Source organism: Pecten maximus, chromosome 14 (genome assembly GCF_902652985.1).
Source record: "Pecten maximus chromosome 14, xPecMax1.1, whole genome shotgun sequence".
In the NCBI taxonomy this organism is placed as follows: Eukaryota; Metazoa; Mollusca; class Bivalvia; order Pectinida; family Pectinidae; genus Pecten; species Pecten maximus.
The window spans coordinates 7,618,292-7,632,101 of NC_047028.1; the positions used below are offsets into that span (position 1 = coordinate 7,618,292).

Below are 13,810 nucleotides of genomic sequence, written 5' to 3' on the forward strand. Positions count from 1 at the left end.
GAGAGAAAGAGAAGTCAAGGCCCAGCACTGGCAAGATATTTTTCATTTCTCCTTCAATTACAGTGATAAGCACTATGACAACCGTTTCCAGACACATGAAACAACACATTTTTGCATTCATTGAAGATTTAATTATGACAGGATTATATTTATAAAAATTCAACAATTACATTGATGTAAAGAAATAAAATCAATATAAATTAACAAGTACAAATTAACAAAGTATAAATCAAGTTACCGGTATCAAGCATTTGGCATCCAAAAATATTAATATTCTAGTATAGGTAAAATCACTTTAAAATTGTGTCGCATTTCCTTACCATCAATCACACTAAGTTTTTATTGATGTGTAATATAAAAGAAAATCCACCTTGTAGATATGACCATACTGCTGGCTCGATATCCACCACCGGTTACATACCCCTTGCCTGGCTACGTGGCTGTGTATGATTTATAGCTTAAACTGGCACATTGAAAATATGTATTTCAATTTATGATAAGTAGGTGTATTTCTTTTTTTGTACTGAAATGTGTTATGGTATAGGTTGGCATAATGTGAAACACCACATGTAGCCATTTCAATAAATTTTCATGCTAACTCTGTGAAGAAGTATTTTTCTTTGATTCAGAAAAAGTAGTTTCTACTCTTTGAGTAATATGTACGATGTTCTGATTATGATAGAGATCAGGTTTTAATTGGGGCGGTGTACCAAAACTGATTGAAACAGTAAAACTATTTCTGTTTGTGTCACCTGTTCCTTAATGTAAATATTTACATTCTGGAAGAACACACAACATCTCAAAAAGGATGTTAGCACCAGTCAAGGCTGTTGTGCCGAAGGGGTCATATGATGGGGACACCTGTTGAAAAAAAAATTGTTTGCATTAATACTCTGAAGGTAGACATGTTGTTAACAGAAATCACTGAAGCTTTGTAAAACGTTGATTATACCCGTTAGTAAGCTATAACAAAGTTACAGAACAAATTACATACACACGAACAAAGCGATAGGCAGTCATGTAGTAAACCAGTAAGTTACTGTATTTAACCGCAAATAAGCCCCCTCCCGCAAATATAAGCTCCCCCCCCCCCACCACCACCACCACCACTTTGGCAAATAATCTAGGAATAGGGGGGTGTCCGCAATTAAATCCCCACCCTAAAAACGATCTTGAAAAAAAAGAAAAAAGAAATAGAAAGTTGTTGTTGTTTTAGCAGTGTTTGTTTTGACTGTTGAGTTGTTTGTCTTTTCAGTTACCTTTCAACTTTGTCTATACTGGTCAGTAAAAACAACAACAACAACACACTGGTTAGTTTCACAAAGGCCTACGGCATGTAACGCTTACTGTCTGGTGAAAGGCATTTATGTGGTGCTGACTCTAATCACTGATTTGTGTCAATCTGGTGAATCTGACAAAAAAACCTGCTTAAAGTGAGGAGTAAAAAAAAAAAGAATATTACCTCGACCAAGTCACCTCCAACAATATTCATGCCCCGGCAGCCTCTTACAATCTCCAGTCCTTGTATAGGTGTGAGGCCTGCTATTTCTGGTGTACCTGTTATCAATACATACTGGTATTATTATCTGAACTGGGTCATGATCAATCACCTGTGACCAGACATCTCTCTTATAAAATATTACTATGTAACAGCGGTCATTATTTATTTTAGTTTGATACTCCACTAGGGACCAAAACCAAGAACTCTAGTTTCCTAATCTATGCTCAACCTATCAAGCTAAAGAGAGTCCTCTTCATCTTAGCAATATAATGCAGCTAGTATTTAATTTACAGAGATACACATATGTTTATACATCTCTGACTTAGCAGCATCAGACCAAAGAGGACTGCCAAACAATATGTAAAGACCCTTGAGCATGGCATACCCAATCCATTACAGGGAGCTATTTCAATCCTGTTAACGTCCTGGAATCGGAAAGGCCCGACTTAGACTCACCAAATGGGGATAAAGACAACACTCTAGTCATCTGATGCATAGGACCACACAAAGAAATGTGAAACTATTCCCTGAACCAAACAATATGTACATCAAAGAAAGTTTTTTTTTTTTAATTTTAAATACTATGATCATTGTATTAAATTCCAGATGTAACCTTTTCCCATTATTACCTGTTCCTGGAGCATAGGCAGGGTCAAGGGCATCAATATCAAAGGTAATGTAGACAGGGCGGTCACCCATCATCTCTCTCACCTCGGACATGAGGGGGGTCAAGGACTTGTGCCAACACTCATGGCCTAGAACTACACGAAAACCCTGTCCAAAAGAAACCACTGATATGAATACTGTCCATCTTCACAGATAAGAGATTGTTTTAGATCTGATCATTTTCTGTATCGGGTCACTAGACCTGATATTTTTCTGTATCAGGTTACTTAAACAAACTATGCAACTAATAGTAGTACATGTAGTTCAGTGTCCAGTCTGCATTTGTGAGACAAATCTCTTTTCTCTCATATCTCGCCATGTTGGATAGAGTTTGCCCATGTAAGATAGCTATGTAAGATAAATCTATCTTACATAGCATTTCAAGGGCACGGAGTAATCTGCGTTCAAGGGGGACAACTCTTACGTCGTCTGCTTGTGTTTACATCTGACAGTCCTCATCGTCGGTGTCATGTTTAAAAAGTTGGACTTAACTATAAAAATACATGCTTTCTGTAGATTAATATGTATCATAACAACAATAAACTGATAGGGCTACACTGTTAAACAATTAGACATTTCATCTGAGCAAAAATATTACTGTTTTAATACTCAGTAAAATTGAGAATAATCCATCTTTCAAGCATTTAGAGGGATTGTATACAGACAGTCCTACCTGTTCAAATTTAAGTCCCCCAATAAAAGCCCTACCTGTTCTCTACCCCAGTCGTAATCTGTGACGTTGTAATTAGAACCACGAAGACCAATCTGTATAACGCGATGTCCGTCCAGGCAGCCCTCCTCCATCGCACGACGGAAAGGTGTCCCATGAGCAATTTTCTCACCCAGCATTGTGTCATTGGTGTCAGCATGGGCATCAACATGGACCAAACCTACAGGGCCATGCTTGTCCTATGTTGATAAATTTCCCAAAGTTTAGAGTATAACATTGTTAAAAGTTTTCATGTAAGTGTACCTCAAAAATTACCACATGATTAGGTGTAAACTGTAAAGAAACATATTTTGACAGTTATCATATTTAAGTAATCTTAAGTAAATAGAACAGTGCAAAAAAAATATTGACTGCAAGCATTTATAGGGGGAGAGGTGTCTACTATGGAATCATAACAAGGCAATTACCTGATCAATTACCCTGACAGGGGATGTTCATAGGGGTAGTGATGCCTAATATGGAAATTATGTCATCAATTACCCTGATAGGGGTTATTCATAGGGGTAGTGATGCCTAATATGGAAATTATGTCATCAATTACCCTGATAGGGGTTGTTTATAGGGGTAGTGATGCCTAATATGGAAATTATGTCATCAATTACCCTGATAGGGGTTATTCATAGGGGTAGTGATGCCTAATATGGAAATTATGTCATCAATTACCCTGACAGGGGATGTTCATAGGGGTAGTGATGCCTAATATGGAAATTATGTCATCAATTACCCTGATAGGGGTTATTCATAGGGGTAGTGATGCCTAATATGGAAATTATGTCATCAATTACCCTGATAGGGGTTATTTATAGGGGTAGGGATGCCTAATATGGAAATTACATCATCAATTACCCTGATAGGGGTTATTTATAGGGGTAGGGATGCCTAATATGGAAATTATGTCATCAATTACCCTGATAGGGGTTATTTATAGGGGTAGTGATGCCTAATAATATGGAAATTACGTCATCAATTACCCTTATAGGGGTTATTTATAGGAGTAGTGATGCCTAATATGGCAATTATGTCATCAATTACCCTGATAAGGGTTATTTATAGGGGTAGGGATGCCTAATATGGAAATTATGTCATCAATTACCCTGATAGCCTGTAGAATCGGATAGGTCATGGTATGGTCACCTCCCAGGGCCAAAGGTATACACCCGGTCTGTACAATGCGAGAGAAATGGTTACGGATATCTTCACAAGCCTTAGGTAGATTGTACAGGTTCAAATTTACATCTCCAACATCAGCAACTTGGAAGGAATCATATGGAGAAGCACCTAGCTCAACAAAGAAGTTTACAGGCTATTTTTGCTGTAATTGCAATATGCACAAAGAAGTATACACCTGTAATAGATCATCATCATCATCATCATCATCATGTCTCTAATACTTGTTCTTTTTTATTGGATGGCATGTTTTCACCTAAAACATTTTATTACCAGAGTCACAAAATCTCTAATAGGTGCTGTGCATGAGGGATTGAAATACATTAGAAAAGCAAATATTATATAAATATAAAATGGCAAGTAATAAGAAGACATTTTTATTGTTTCTGTTAAGTACATTCCTGAATGTTTTACTGATGATTATCCTATGTAATTTTAAGGAATTCTATTTACTTTAACAAGAGGCCCATGGACCTTAAAGGTCACCTGAATTTTGATATATTTTGGTAGATTTGATTCCTGTGACCATGAATGTGATGTCTATGTGTTCACTATAGTAAGTACGCTACAGGCGAAATATATCTTTTCTATGTGTTGGTCCTCCAGAAGACGTTAAAAAGATTTTAGCATAATCGACCCCTGTGACCTTGGCTGAAGGTCAAGGTCATTCATATTAGCATTAATTTGAACAATTTTGATAGCCCTTCACCCCAGCATGCTACAGGCCCAATATCAGGTCTGTTGGCCTCTTGGTTATTAAGAAGAAGTCGTATTTAAGATTTCAGCATATTTGACCCCTGTGACCTTGAATGAAGGTCAAGGTCACTCATTTGAGCAATCTTGATAGCCCTTCACCCCAGCATGCTATATGCCCAATATCAGGTATCTAAGCCTCTTGGTTATTGAGAAGAAGTCGAAAAAGGTAAATTGTTTACGAATGGACGACGAGACAAAAGTCGATTAGAAAAGGTTACTTGAGACTTCGTCTCAGGTGACCTAAAAGGTCGGTGGTTGCATTAAAGTTGTGATGAACAGTGACAAATTCTGTTTTTAAACCTCACTTGAATTGGCATACTGTGATTAAGTTTCATACTTAGATCAATTAATCTTGTGAAATCACAATGCGCTTCCCTATATATAAAAGATTCCTGTGAATTACTCTCCTAGTTTATTTTGGTTTCTAAGTTTTTAAATTGTACCCAATTTACTGTTTTTTTTATCTCCATGCAATAACTTATCTGTATCCTAATTAGAGATCTGACAATTTTCATTCAAACTCGTCTCGGAAATTTAATTTGTTTCCGTTGAATTAGCCTACCTTATCTGTTCCAGTGACTTGTTGTTCATGTTATATACTTTGTGCAAGCATTTCACAATCGACTGATTTAAAACATGCAACCTCTTTATTGCTAAAGGAATCTCTGTTACGGAAACAAGCTAATGTTAGGTTTCGCCTCATAATCACTTCAACCAACTCAACCAGCACGGCCATTTTTGTGTGGCCTATTTCTCTGAAATGACGAACCAATTGGAAGTATTCAACTTTCATTTTAAGTATCCAATGTAAAAACAATCAAACATTTCACAAATTGATTTCCAATTGGAAAATCAGAGACTAACAAGAGATCCCAGAGGGATCTTAGCGCCCACCATTGAATGATCTTTAAAGGTTCCATGTCAGATTGATCTTTTCTCTACTTTTCCCTTCCTCTAAGTCTTACTAATCTGTGTAAATTCAGAAACAGCCCTCTAGTACTTTTCAAACAAGGGTAACCTATATATAAAATTTAAGATTTGGCGATAATGGCTGTCTGTTGTTTTCGGATTGGTCCCAAAATGCAACACCAGGGACCAAGGGGAACCTACATATGAAATTTCAGGAAGATCCCTTCAGTACCTTCTGTAAAATAGCGATAACAAACTTCAATTGTCAAAATACAAGATGGCTGCCTGTCGGGCAGGTTGTTTTCTGACTGGTCTCAAAATCCAATATGCATAACTAGGCACAGAGGGCAACCTACAAATGAAATTTCAGAAAGATCCCTTCAGCAATTTCTGAGAAATAGCGATAACAAACTTCAATTGTCAAAATCCAAGATGGCTGCCTGTCGGCCATGTTGTTTTCCGCCGATAGGTCTCAAAATGCAATATGCATAACTAGGCACCAAGGGGAACCTACATATGAAAATTGAGAAAGATCCCTTCAGTACTTTCTCAGAAATAGCGATAACAATCTTCAATTGTCAAAATCCAAGATGGCTGCCTGTCGGCCATGTTGTCTTCCGATTGGTCTCAAAATGCAATATGCATAACTAGGCACCAAGGGGAATCTACATATGAAATTTGAGAAAGATCCCTTCAGTACTTTCTCAGAAATAGCGATAACAAACTTCAATTATCAAAATCCAAGATGGCTGCCTGTCAGCCATGTTGTCTTCTGATTGGTCTTAAAATGCAATATGCATAACTTATTACCAAGGGGAGCCTACATATGAAATCTGAGAAAGATCCCTTCAGTACTTTCTCAGAAATAGCGAAAACAATCTTCAATTATCAAAATCCAAGATGGCTGCCTGTCGGCCATGTTGTCTTCCGATTGGTCTCAACATGCAATATGCATAACTAAGTACCAAGGGGAGCCTACATATGAAATCTGAGAAAGATCCCTTCAGTACTTTCTCAGAAATAGCGATAACAAACTTCAATTATCAAAATCCAAGATGGCTGCCTGTCGGCCATGTTGTTTTCCGATTGGTCTCAAAATGCAATATGCATAACTAGGCACCAAGTGGAACCTACATATGAAATTTGAGAAAGATCCCTTCAGTACTTTCTCAGAAATAGCGATAACAAACTTCAATTATCAAAATCCAAGATGGCTGCCTGTTGGCCATGTTGTCTTCCGATTGGTCTCAAAATGCAATATGCATAACTAAGTACCAAGGGGAGCCTACATATGAAATCTGAGGAAGATCCCTTCAGTACTTTCTCAGAAATAACGATAACAAACTTCAATTATCAAAATCCAAGATGGCTGCCTGTCGGCCATGTTGTTTTCCGATTGGTCTCAAAATGCAATATGCATAACTAGGCACCAAGTGGAACCTACATATGAAATTTGAGAAAGATCCCTTCAGTACTTTCTCAGGAATAGCGATAACAAACTTCAATTGTCAAAATCCAAGATGGCTGCCTGTCGGCCATGTTGTTTTCCGATTGGTCTCAAAATGCAATATGCATAACTAGGCACCAAGGGGAACCCACATATGAAATTTGAGAAAGATCCCTTCAGTACTTTCGGAGGATTAGCGATAACAAGAATTGTTTACGGACGGACGGACGGACGACGGACCACGGACGCAGGGCGATTTGAATAGCCCACCATCTGATGATGGTGGGCTAAAAACAGTATTCGATGACCGAGGGCTATTTTTATCAACCCAAGAGCTCGAGGTGACTTTTCACTATCGCAGCAACTAGAGTGTATCTATAAGTTATCTTCCCCTCGCACAAACCAGGAAGCAAGCGTAATACTTTGCACAGAAAATAGTTAGGAATACTCAGAGATAATACAGGTGAATGTGTACAATTTAAGTTGTTTTTCTATAATTTATTTAAATTCAACAGATGTCTTCAGACATATAACAAGAGGCCCATGGGCCTTAATGGTCACCTGAGATTTGAAATATTTCAATTAATTTAATTGACCCTTTTTAGCCCCGCCCATCAGCCCCTAGGGGTCAGTCAGGGCCAACATGTATATACCATTAAGCTGTCATCCTATGCTGATAATGTTAACAAAGTTAGAATGAATTTCAATAGAAATCAAACAAATTATAGTCAAACATGTGATTTCCCCAATATAAACTATAGTAAAATTTACCCCTTCCCCAGGGGCAAACGTGAGACCCAAGGGTCATGAAATTCATAAATTTATTGAAGCACCTTAAGACCCTTCCATCTATGAAAAGTATTTGATTCTACCTTATTTGGGTCTTGAGAAGAATAATTTAGAAATTTCAGTAAATTTGACCCTTTTTAGCCCCGCCCATCAGCCCCTGGGGGTCAGTCGGGGCCAACATGTACATACCATCAAAATGCCATCCCATGCTGATAATGTTAACCAAATCAGAATGAATTCCATTACAAATCCAACAAATAAAGTCAAAAATGTGATTTCCCAATATAAACTATAGTAAAGTTTACCCCCTCCCCAAGGGCAAACGTGAGACCCCTGGGTCATGAAATTCACAATTTTGGTAAAGCACCTTAAGACCCTTCCATCTATGAAGAGTGTTTTGATTCCATCGTATCTGAGAGTAGAGAAGAAGATTTTTGAATTTTTAGTCAATTTGACCCTTTTTAGCCCCACCCCTCAGGCCCCTGGGGGGTGCGGACCATATAATTTACAATTTTGGTTGACTTTTAGCCAAAGAAGCTTCCTGCCAAATTTCATTGAATTTGGTCTAGGGGTTTTGGAGAAAAAGTCGAGAATGTAAATTGTTTACGGACGGACGACGACGGACAAAAAGGCAATTAGAAAAAGTCACTTGATACTTTGTCTCAGGTGACCTAATAATGTGAATCATATTACTGAATCACAAAAAAGTAATAAAGGAGACAAGATTGTCTAGTGTGTTAGCGTTTTTTTGGGAACAAATATATCCGGTCCCATCCTGAAGTCATCAGGATTTATCATTGAAATAAGCCACATTTTGATTCCCCCGAGAGTTCTGAAAGAATTTGTTCTAGCAAAATTTGGTGATGACCGCTTGAGGTTGCTGTTTCACAGCACCTAAAAAGTCCTAATTGTCCTATATTGCTTCAATTTCTACTGCCTACGAAGAGAAGAAGATTTTCTTGGAACATTTGATTCTGGTGGGTTTATTAAATTTACTACTAATGTTGATGTTGGTGTTCAGGTTTGAGTTGGTTTGGTTATCATAGCATTACTATGGGACGTTGGTGTTCAGGTTTAGGTTGGTTTGGTTATCATAGCATTACTATGGGATGTTGGTGTTCAGGTTTGGGTTTGGTTTGGTTATTAAGCATTACTATGGGATGTTGTTTGGTTTGGTTTGGTTATCATAGCATTGCTATGGGATGTTGGTGGCCAGGTTTGGGTTGGTTTGGTTATCATAGCATTACTATGGGATGTTGGTGTTCAGGTTTGGGTTGGTTTGGTTATTAAGCATTACTATGGGACGTTGGTGTTCAGGTTTGGGTTTGGTTATCATAGCATTACTATGGGAAGTTGGTTTGGTTTGGTTTGGTTACCATAGCATTACTATGGGACGTTGGTGTTCAGGTTTGGGTTTGGTTATCATAGCATTATTATGGGACGTTGGTGTTCAGGTTTAGGTTGGTTTGGTTATCATAGCATTACTATGGGATGTTGGTGTTCAGGTTTGGGTTGGTTTGGTTATCATAGCATTACTATGGGATGTTGGTGTTCAGGTTTGGTTTGGTTATCATAGCATTACTATGGGACGTTGGTGTTCAGGTTTAGGCTGGTTTGGTTATCATAGCATTACTATGGGATGTTGGTGTTCAGGTTTGGGTTTGGTTTGGTTATCATAGCATTACTATGGGATGTTGGTATTCAGGTTTGGGTTGGTTTGGTTATCATAGCATTACTATGGGATGTTGGTGTTCAGGTTTGGTTTGGTTTGGTTATCATAGCATTACTATGGGATGTTGGTGTTCAGGTTTGGTTTGGTTTGGTTATCATAGCATTACTATGGGATGTTGGTGTTCAGGTTTGGGTTGGTTTGGTTATCATAGCATTACTATGGGATGTTGGTTTGGTTTGGTTTGGTTATCATAGCATTACTATGGGATGTTGGTGTTCAGGTTTGGGTTTGGTTTGGTTATTAAGCATTACTATGGGATGTTGTTTGGTTTGGTTTGGTTATCATAGCATTGCTATGGGATGTTGGTGTCCAGGTTTGGATTGGTTTGGTTATCATAGCATTACTATGGGATGTTGGTGTTCAGGTTTGGGTTGGTTTGGTTATTAAGCATTACTATGGGACGTTGGTGTTCAGGTTTGGGTTTGGTTATCATAGCATTACTATGGGAAGTTGGTTTGGTTTGGTTTGGTTATCATAGCATTACTATGGGACGTTGGTGTTCAGGTTTGGGTTTGGTTATCATAGCATTATTATGGGACGTTGGTGTTCAGGTTTGGGTTGGTTTGGTTATCATAGCATTACTATGGGATGTTGGTGTCCAGGTTTGGGTTGGTTTGGTTATCATAGCATTACTATGGGATGTTGGTGTTCAGGTTTGGTTTGGTTATCATAGCATTACTATGGGATGTTGGTGTTCAGGTTTGGTTTGGTTATCATAGCATTACTATGGGATGTTGGTGTTCAGGTTTGGGTTGGTTTGGTTATCATACCATTACTATGGGATGTTGGTGTTCAGGTTTGGTTTGGTTTGGTTATCATAGCATTACTATGGGATGTTGGTGTTCAGGTTTGGTTTGGTTATCATAGCATTACTATGGGATGTTGGTATTCAGGTTTGGGTTGGTTTGGTTATCATAGCATTACTATGGGATGTTGGTGTTCAGGTTTGGTTTGGTTTGGTTATCATAGCATTACTATGGGATGTTGGTGTTCAGGTTTGGGTTGGTTTGGTTATCATAGCATTACTATGGGACGTTGGTGTTCAGGTTTGGTTTGGTTTGGTTATCATAGCATTACTATGGGATGTTGGTGTTCAGGTTTGGGTTGGTTTGGTTATCATAGCATTACTATGGGACGTTGGTATTCAGGTTTGGTTTGGTTATCATAGCATTACTATGGGATGTTGGTATTCAGGTTTGGGTTTGGTTTGGTTATCATAACATTACTATGGGATGTTGGTATTCAGGTTTGGGTTGGTTTGGTTATCATAGCATTACTATGGGATGTTGGTGTTCAGGTTTGGTTTGGTTATCATAGCATTACTATGGGATGTTGGTGTCCAGGTTTGGGTTGGTTTGGTTATTAAGCATTATTATGGGATGTTGGTATTCAGGTTTGGGTTGGTTTGGTTACCATAGCATTACTATGGGATGTTGGTGTTCAGGTTTGGGTTGGTTTGGTTATCATAGCATTACTATGGGATGTTGGTGTTAGGTTTGGGTTGGTTTGGTTATCATAGCATTACTATGGGATGTTGGTTTGGTTTGGTTATCATAGCATTACTATGGGATGTTGGTTTGGTTTGGTTATCATAGCATTACTATGGGACGTTGGTGTTCAGGTTTGGGTCGACTACCCGTTGGTACGTATTCTTTCAACATAGTCATTTTAGGAATTAGATGTTATTACATTCATCCAGTGTCACCTTAAAAGTACATGTTGGTCATTCATCCTACTAAAGTAATAGACATTTGTTTGTAAGACTTTCTTTTCAGTTATTGTTGATAATGATTGAGTTATTCAGTTTCAAACTAGGAGGTCTAACATCCCAGCATGCTTCTAGTCCAATATCATTACCTATTAAGTCATCTTGGTTATTGTGAAGAAATTGAAATTAACACCTGATGGGTGCAGCACAAATACATATAAGCTTGTTACCTGTGCAGACAGGTGAAAAGGCAGTTAGTGATGATTACCTGTGGAGATGTTGACCTTGCGTAAGAGTGAGGATTCTGCCCGTATTTGCCGAGGACCATGTCTAGTTCCTGCCCTGTTAGACGTGCCAATGTCTAGGGGTACACCAACAAAGCAGGCATACAAACCTGTCAAACATAATACGTTGAAATATATTTAACTTCAATTAAAAAATCAATATCAAATGCATAGGATCTACGATATTTCCTCCCAAAAACATATTCTGTTTTCATTGATATATGTAATTTCATCCCATTAGTGCCACAAGGTGCTATCTCAATTTTTTGACAAAAACAAGATTTTATTTTTCTGCGATAACTACTGACAGTAAAATATTAGAGCAACAAGGTGCTATCTCAGTCTCAGTTTGTACAACAAGGTGCCATGTCGGGTAAGGCTCATACCATCACACCCATGTAATAGGTTTTGGTTTCATGTTCCAAAGCAATTAACTGATATATGAACCCTTGTAGCTGAAATAAGGAAAAAATATTGTTTTGATAAAATTGTCATTCCCTGATATTAGGTATCACTATAGGCACTTTAATTGATTTAACATCCAGAGTTAAAATCCAATATCCTTGATGTACTATAGTACATATAGAGGATCTCGGATTTTAACTCTGGGTGTTAATTACTAGATACATGCGTCAATAGTGTATCACACAATGAGACTATCCTGAAAAACATTCCAGTCTATAAGGATGGAAACTTTGTAAAAAGCTGCATTTTCTCATTTAAATAATTAGCTTTTGAAACCATTCGTAATAGCATAGTCAATCACTCATAGTTTCGGAACAGCAATATACACAGCCAAATAAATAAACTTGGGGAGTCAGGAATTGGAAACACAGAATTAGCAGTTTCTAACAATGGTGGGCTTTTGTATTTATTCCAGTAAACTTCAAATTCTTGTGACTGATGTAATGGCCTATGTCCTTGTGAAAAGAAAGATGATAACATGATAGAGCCATGAAAGGAAAAGAACATGACATCAAGAGTACTACAACAGCGGTCTTCACAAGTTTTGAAAATGAAAATGTTAAAATGAAAATGGTACTGGAATCTATCTGATTACAAATCTGACAGGAAACACAGAAACATCAAAAGAGAAAAAAAAGAGGTAATCAAATGCCTTTTATTTCATGTTCAGTAAAATAAAGCAAGAAGTTTTTAACATAAAAAAAAGTTCTCTTACACTGAATATTGGGAAGAAAAGGGAAGATACAGATCCTAGGAAGAAACTGCATAATAAATTGTTGGTTCTGATCAAGTATAAAAGCAGACAATTGCCAACAAGACTGCTGTGCTTTAAAGTGGACTTGTTTCTACCAACATAATGCAAGCTTTGGAAACTTATCATTCTTGCTTGAAATCCAAGAAACAATACCCAGGTTTGGGAGTGGGGGTTGCCACTGAACTTCAGCCATGTTTAATCTGTGTAAGAAAAATACATTCAAAATACAGGATGTAAGAAGCAATTGACCAACAAATCTTCTGGCCTTTCTAGATCTATCAACCTAAGAAAGACCATTGTTCCCTACGTTCTTTATCACCAAATACAGTCTGAGTCAAACAAAATATGGGATTGAGGGTAGAGTTTGAGTCAGAACTAGAACCTGCATGCATATGTACAATTATGAGTCCCTAACATTCCTGTGTATTTCAAATGAAATCGGTTGATAGCTATATAGGAGTTGTCCGAGTTGTCTTGACAAAGTTTTCCACAAGAATATGGGTATTGAAACCTAGATATCATGGAAACCAAAAATTCTGTCAAGAAATATCATGCATGCACATTTACACATGGTCCCTATCACTCCTGTGTAGTTTGACTTAAAGTAGTTCACAAGTTTATGAGGAGTTGACTGGACAAAATTCCCCCTCACCCAAAAAACGAAGTATAGTGACCTGGTTACCATGGTAACCACAAAATTACAACATGATATACGGTAGATTACGCACATCTACAATGTATAAGGTTATTGCCATAAAGTTTCGTTGAAATTCTCTCAGTAGTTTAGGAAGAGTAGCTGGTACATCGTTGTGTCTACAGACTCACCCAAAAAAAAACGAAGTATAGTGACCTGGTTACCATGGTAACAACAAAATTAGCAGTAAATGTCATACATTTGTAAT

At 37.7% G+C, this 13,810-nt stretch overlaps 1 protein-coding gene across 1 annotated transcript in view; it reads right to left on the reverse strand.

Moving 5' to 3' along the window:
* LOC117342115 (agmatinase, mitochondrial-like) overlaps positions 1-13,810 on the reverse strand; it is a 23,651-nt gene continuing 9,841 nt past the window's right edge. The window contains exons 2-7 of the mRNA XM_033904117.1: positions 11,674-11,799; positions 3,991-4,175; positions 2,876-3,076; positions 2,131-2,275; positions 1,463-1,557; positions 1-861 (exon numbers count right to left, since the gene is read on the reverse strand). Of these exons, the coding sequence (XP_033760008.1) occupies positions 760-861; positions 1,463-1,557; positions 2,131-2,275; positions 2,876-3,076; positions 3,991-4,175; positions 11,674-11,799 (854 nt within the window). The 3' untranslated portion in view covers positions 1-759. The remainder of the gene's footprint in view (positions 862-1,462; positions 1,558-2,130; positions 2,276-2,875; positions 3,077-3,990; positions 4,176-11,673; positions 11,800-13,810) is intronic.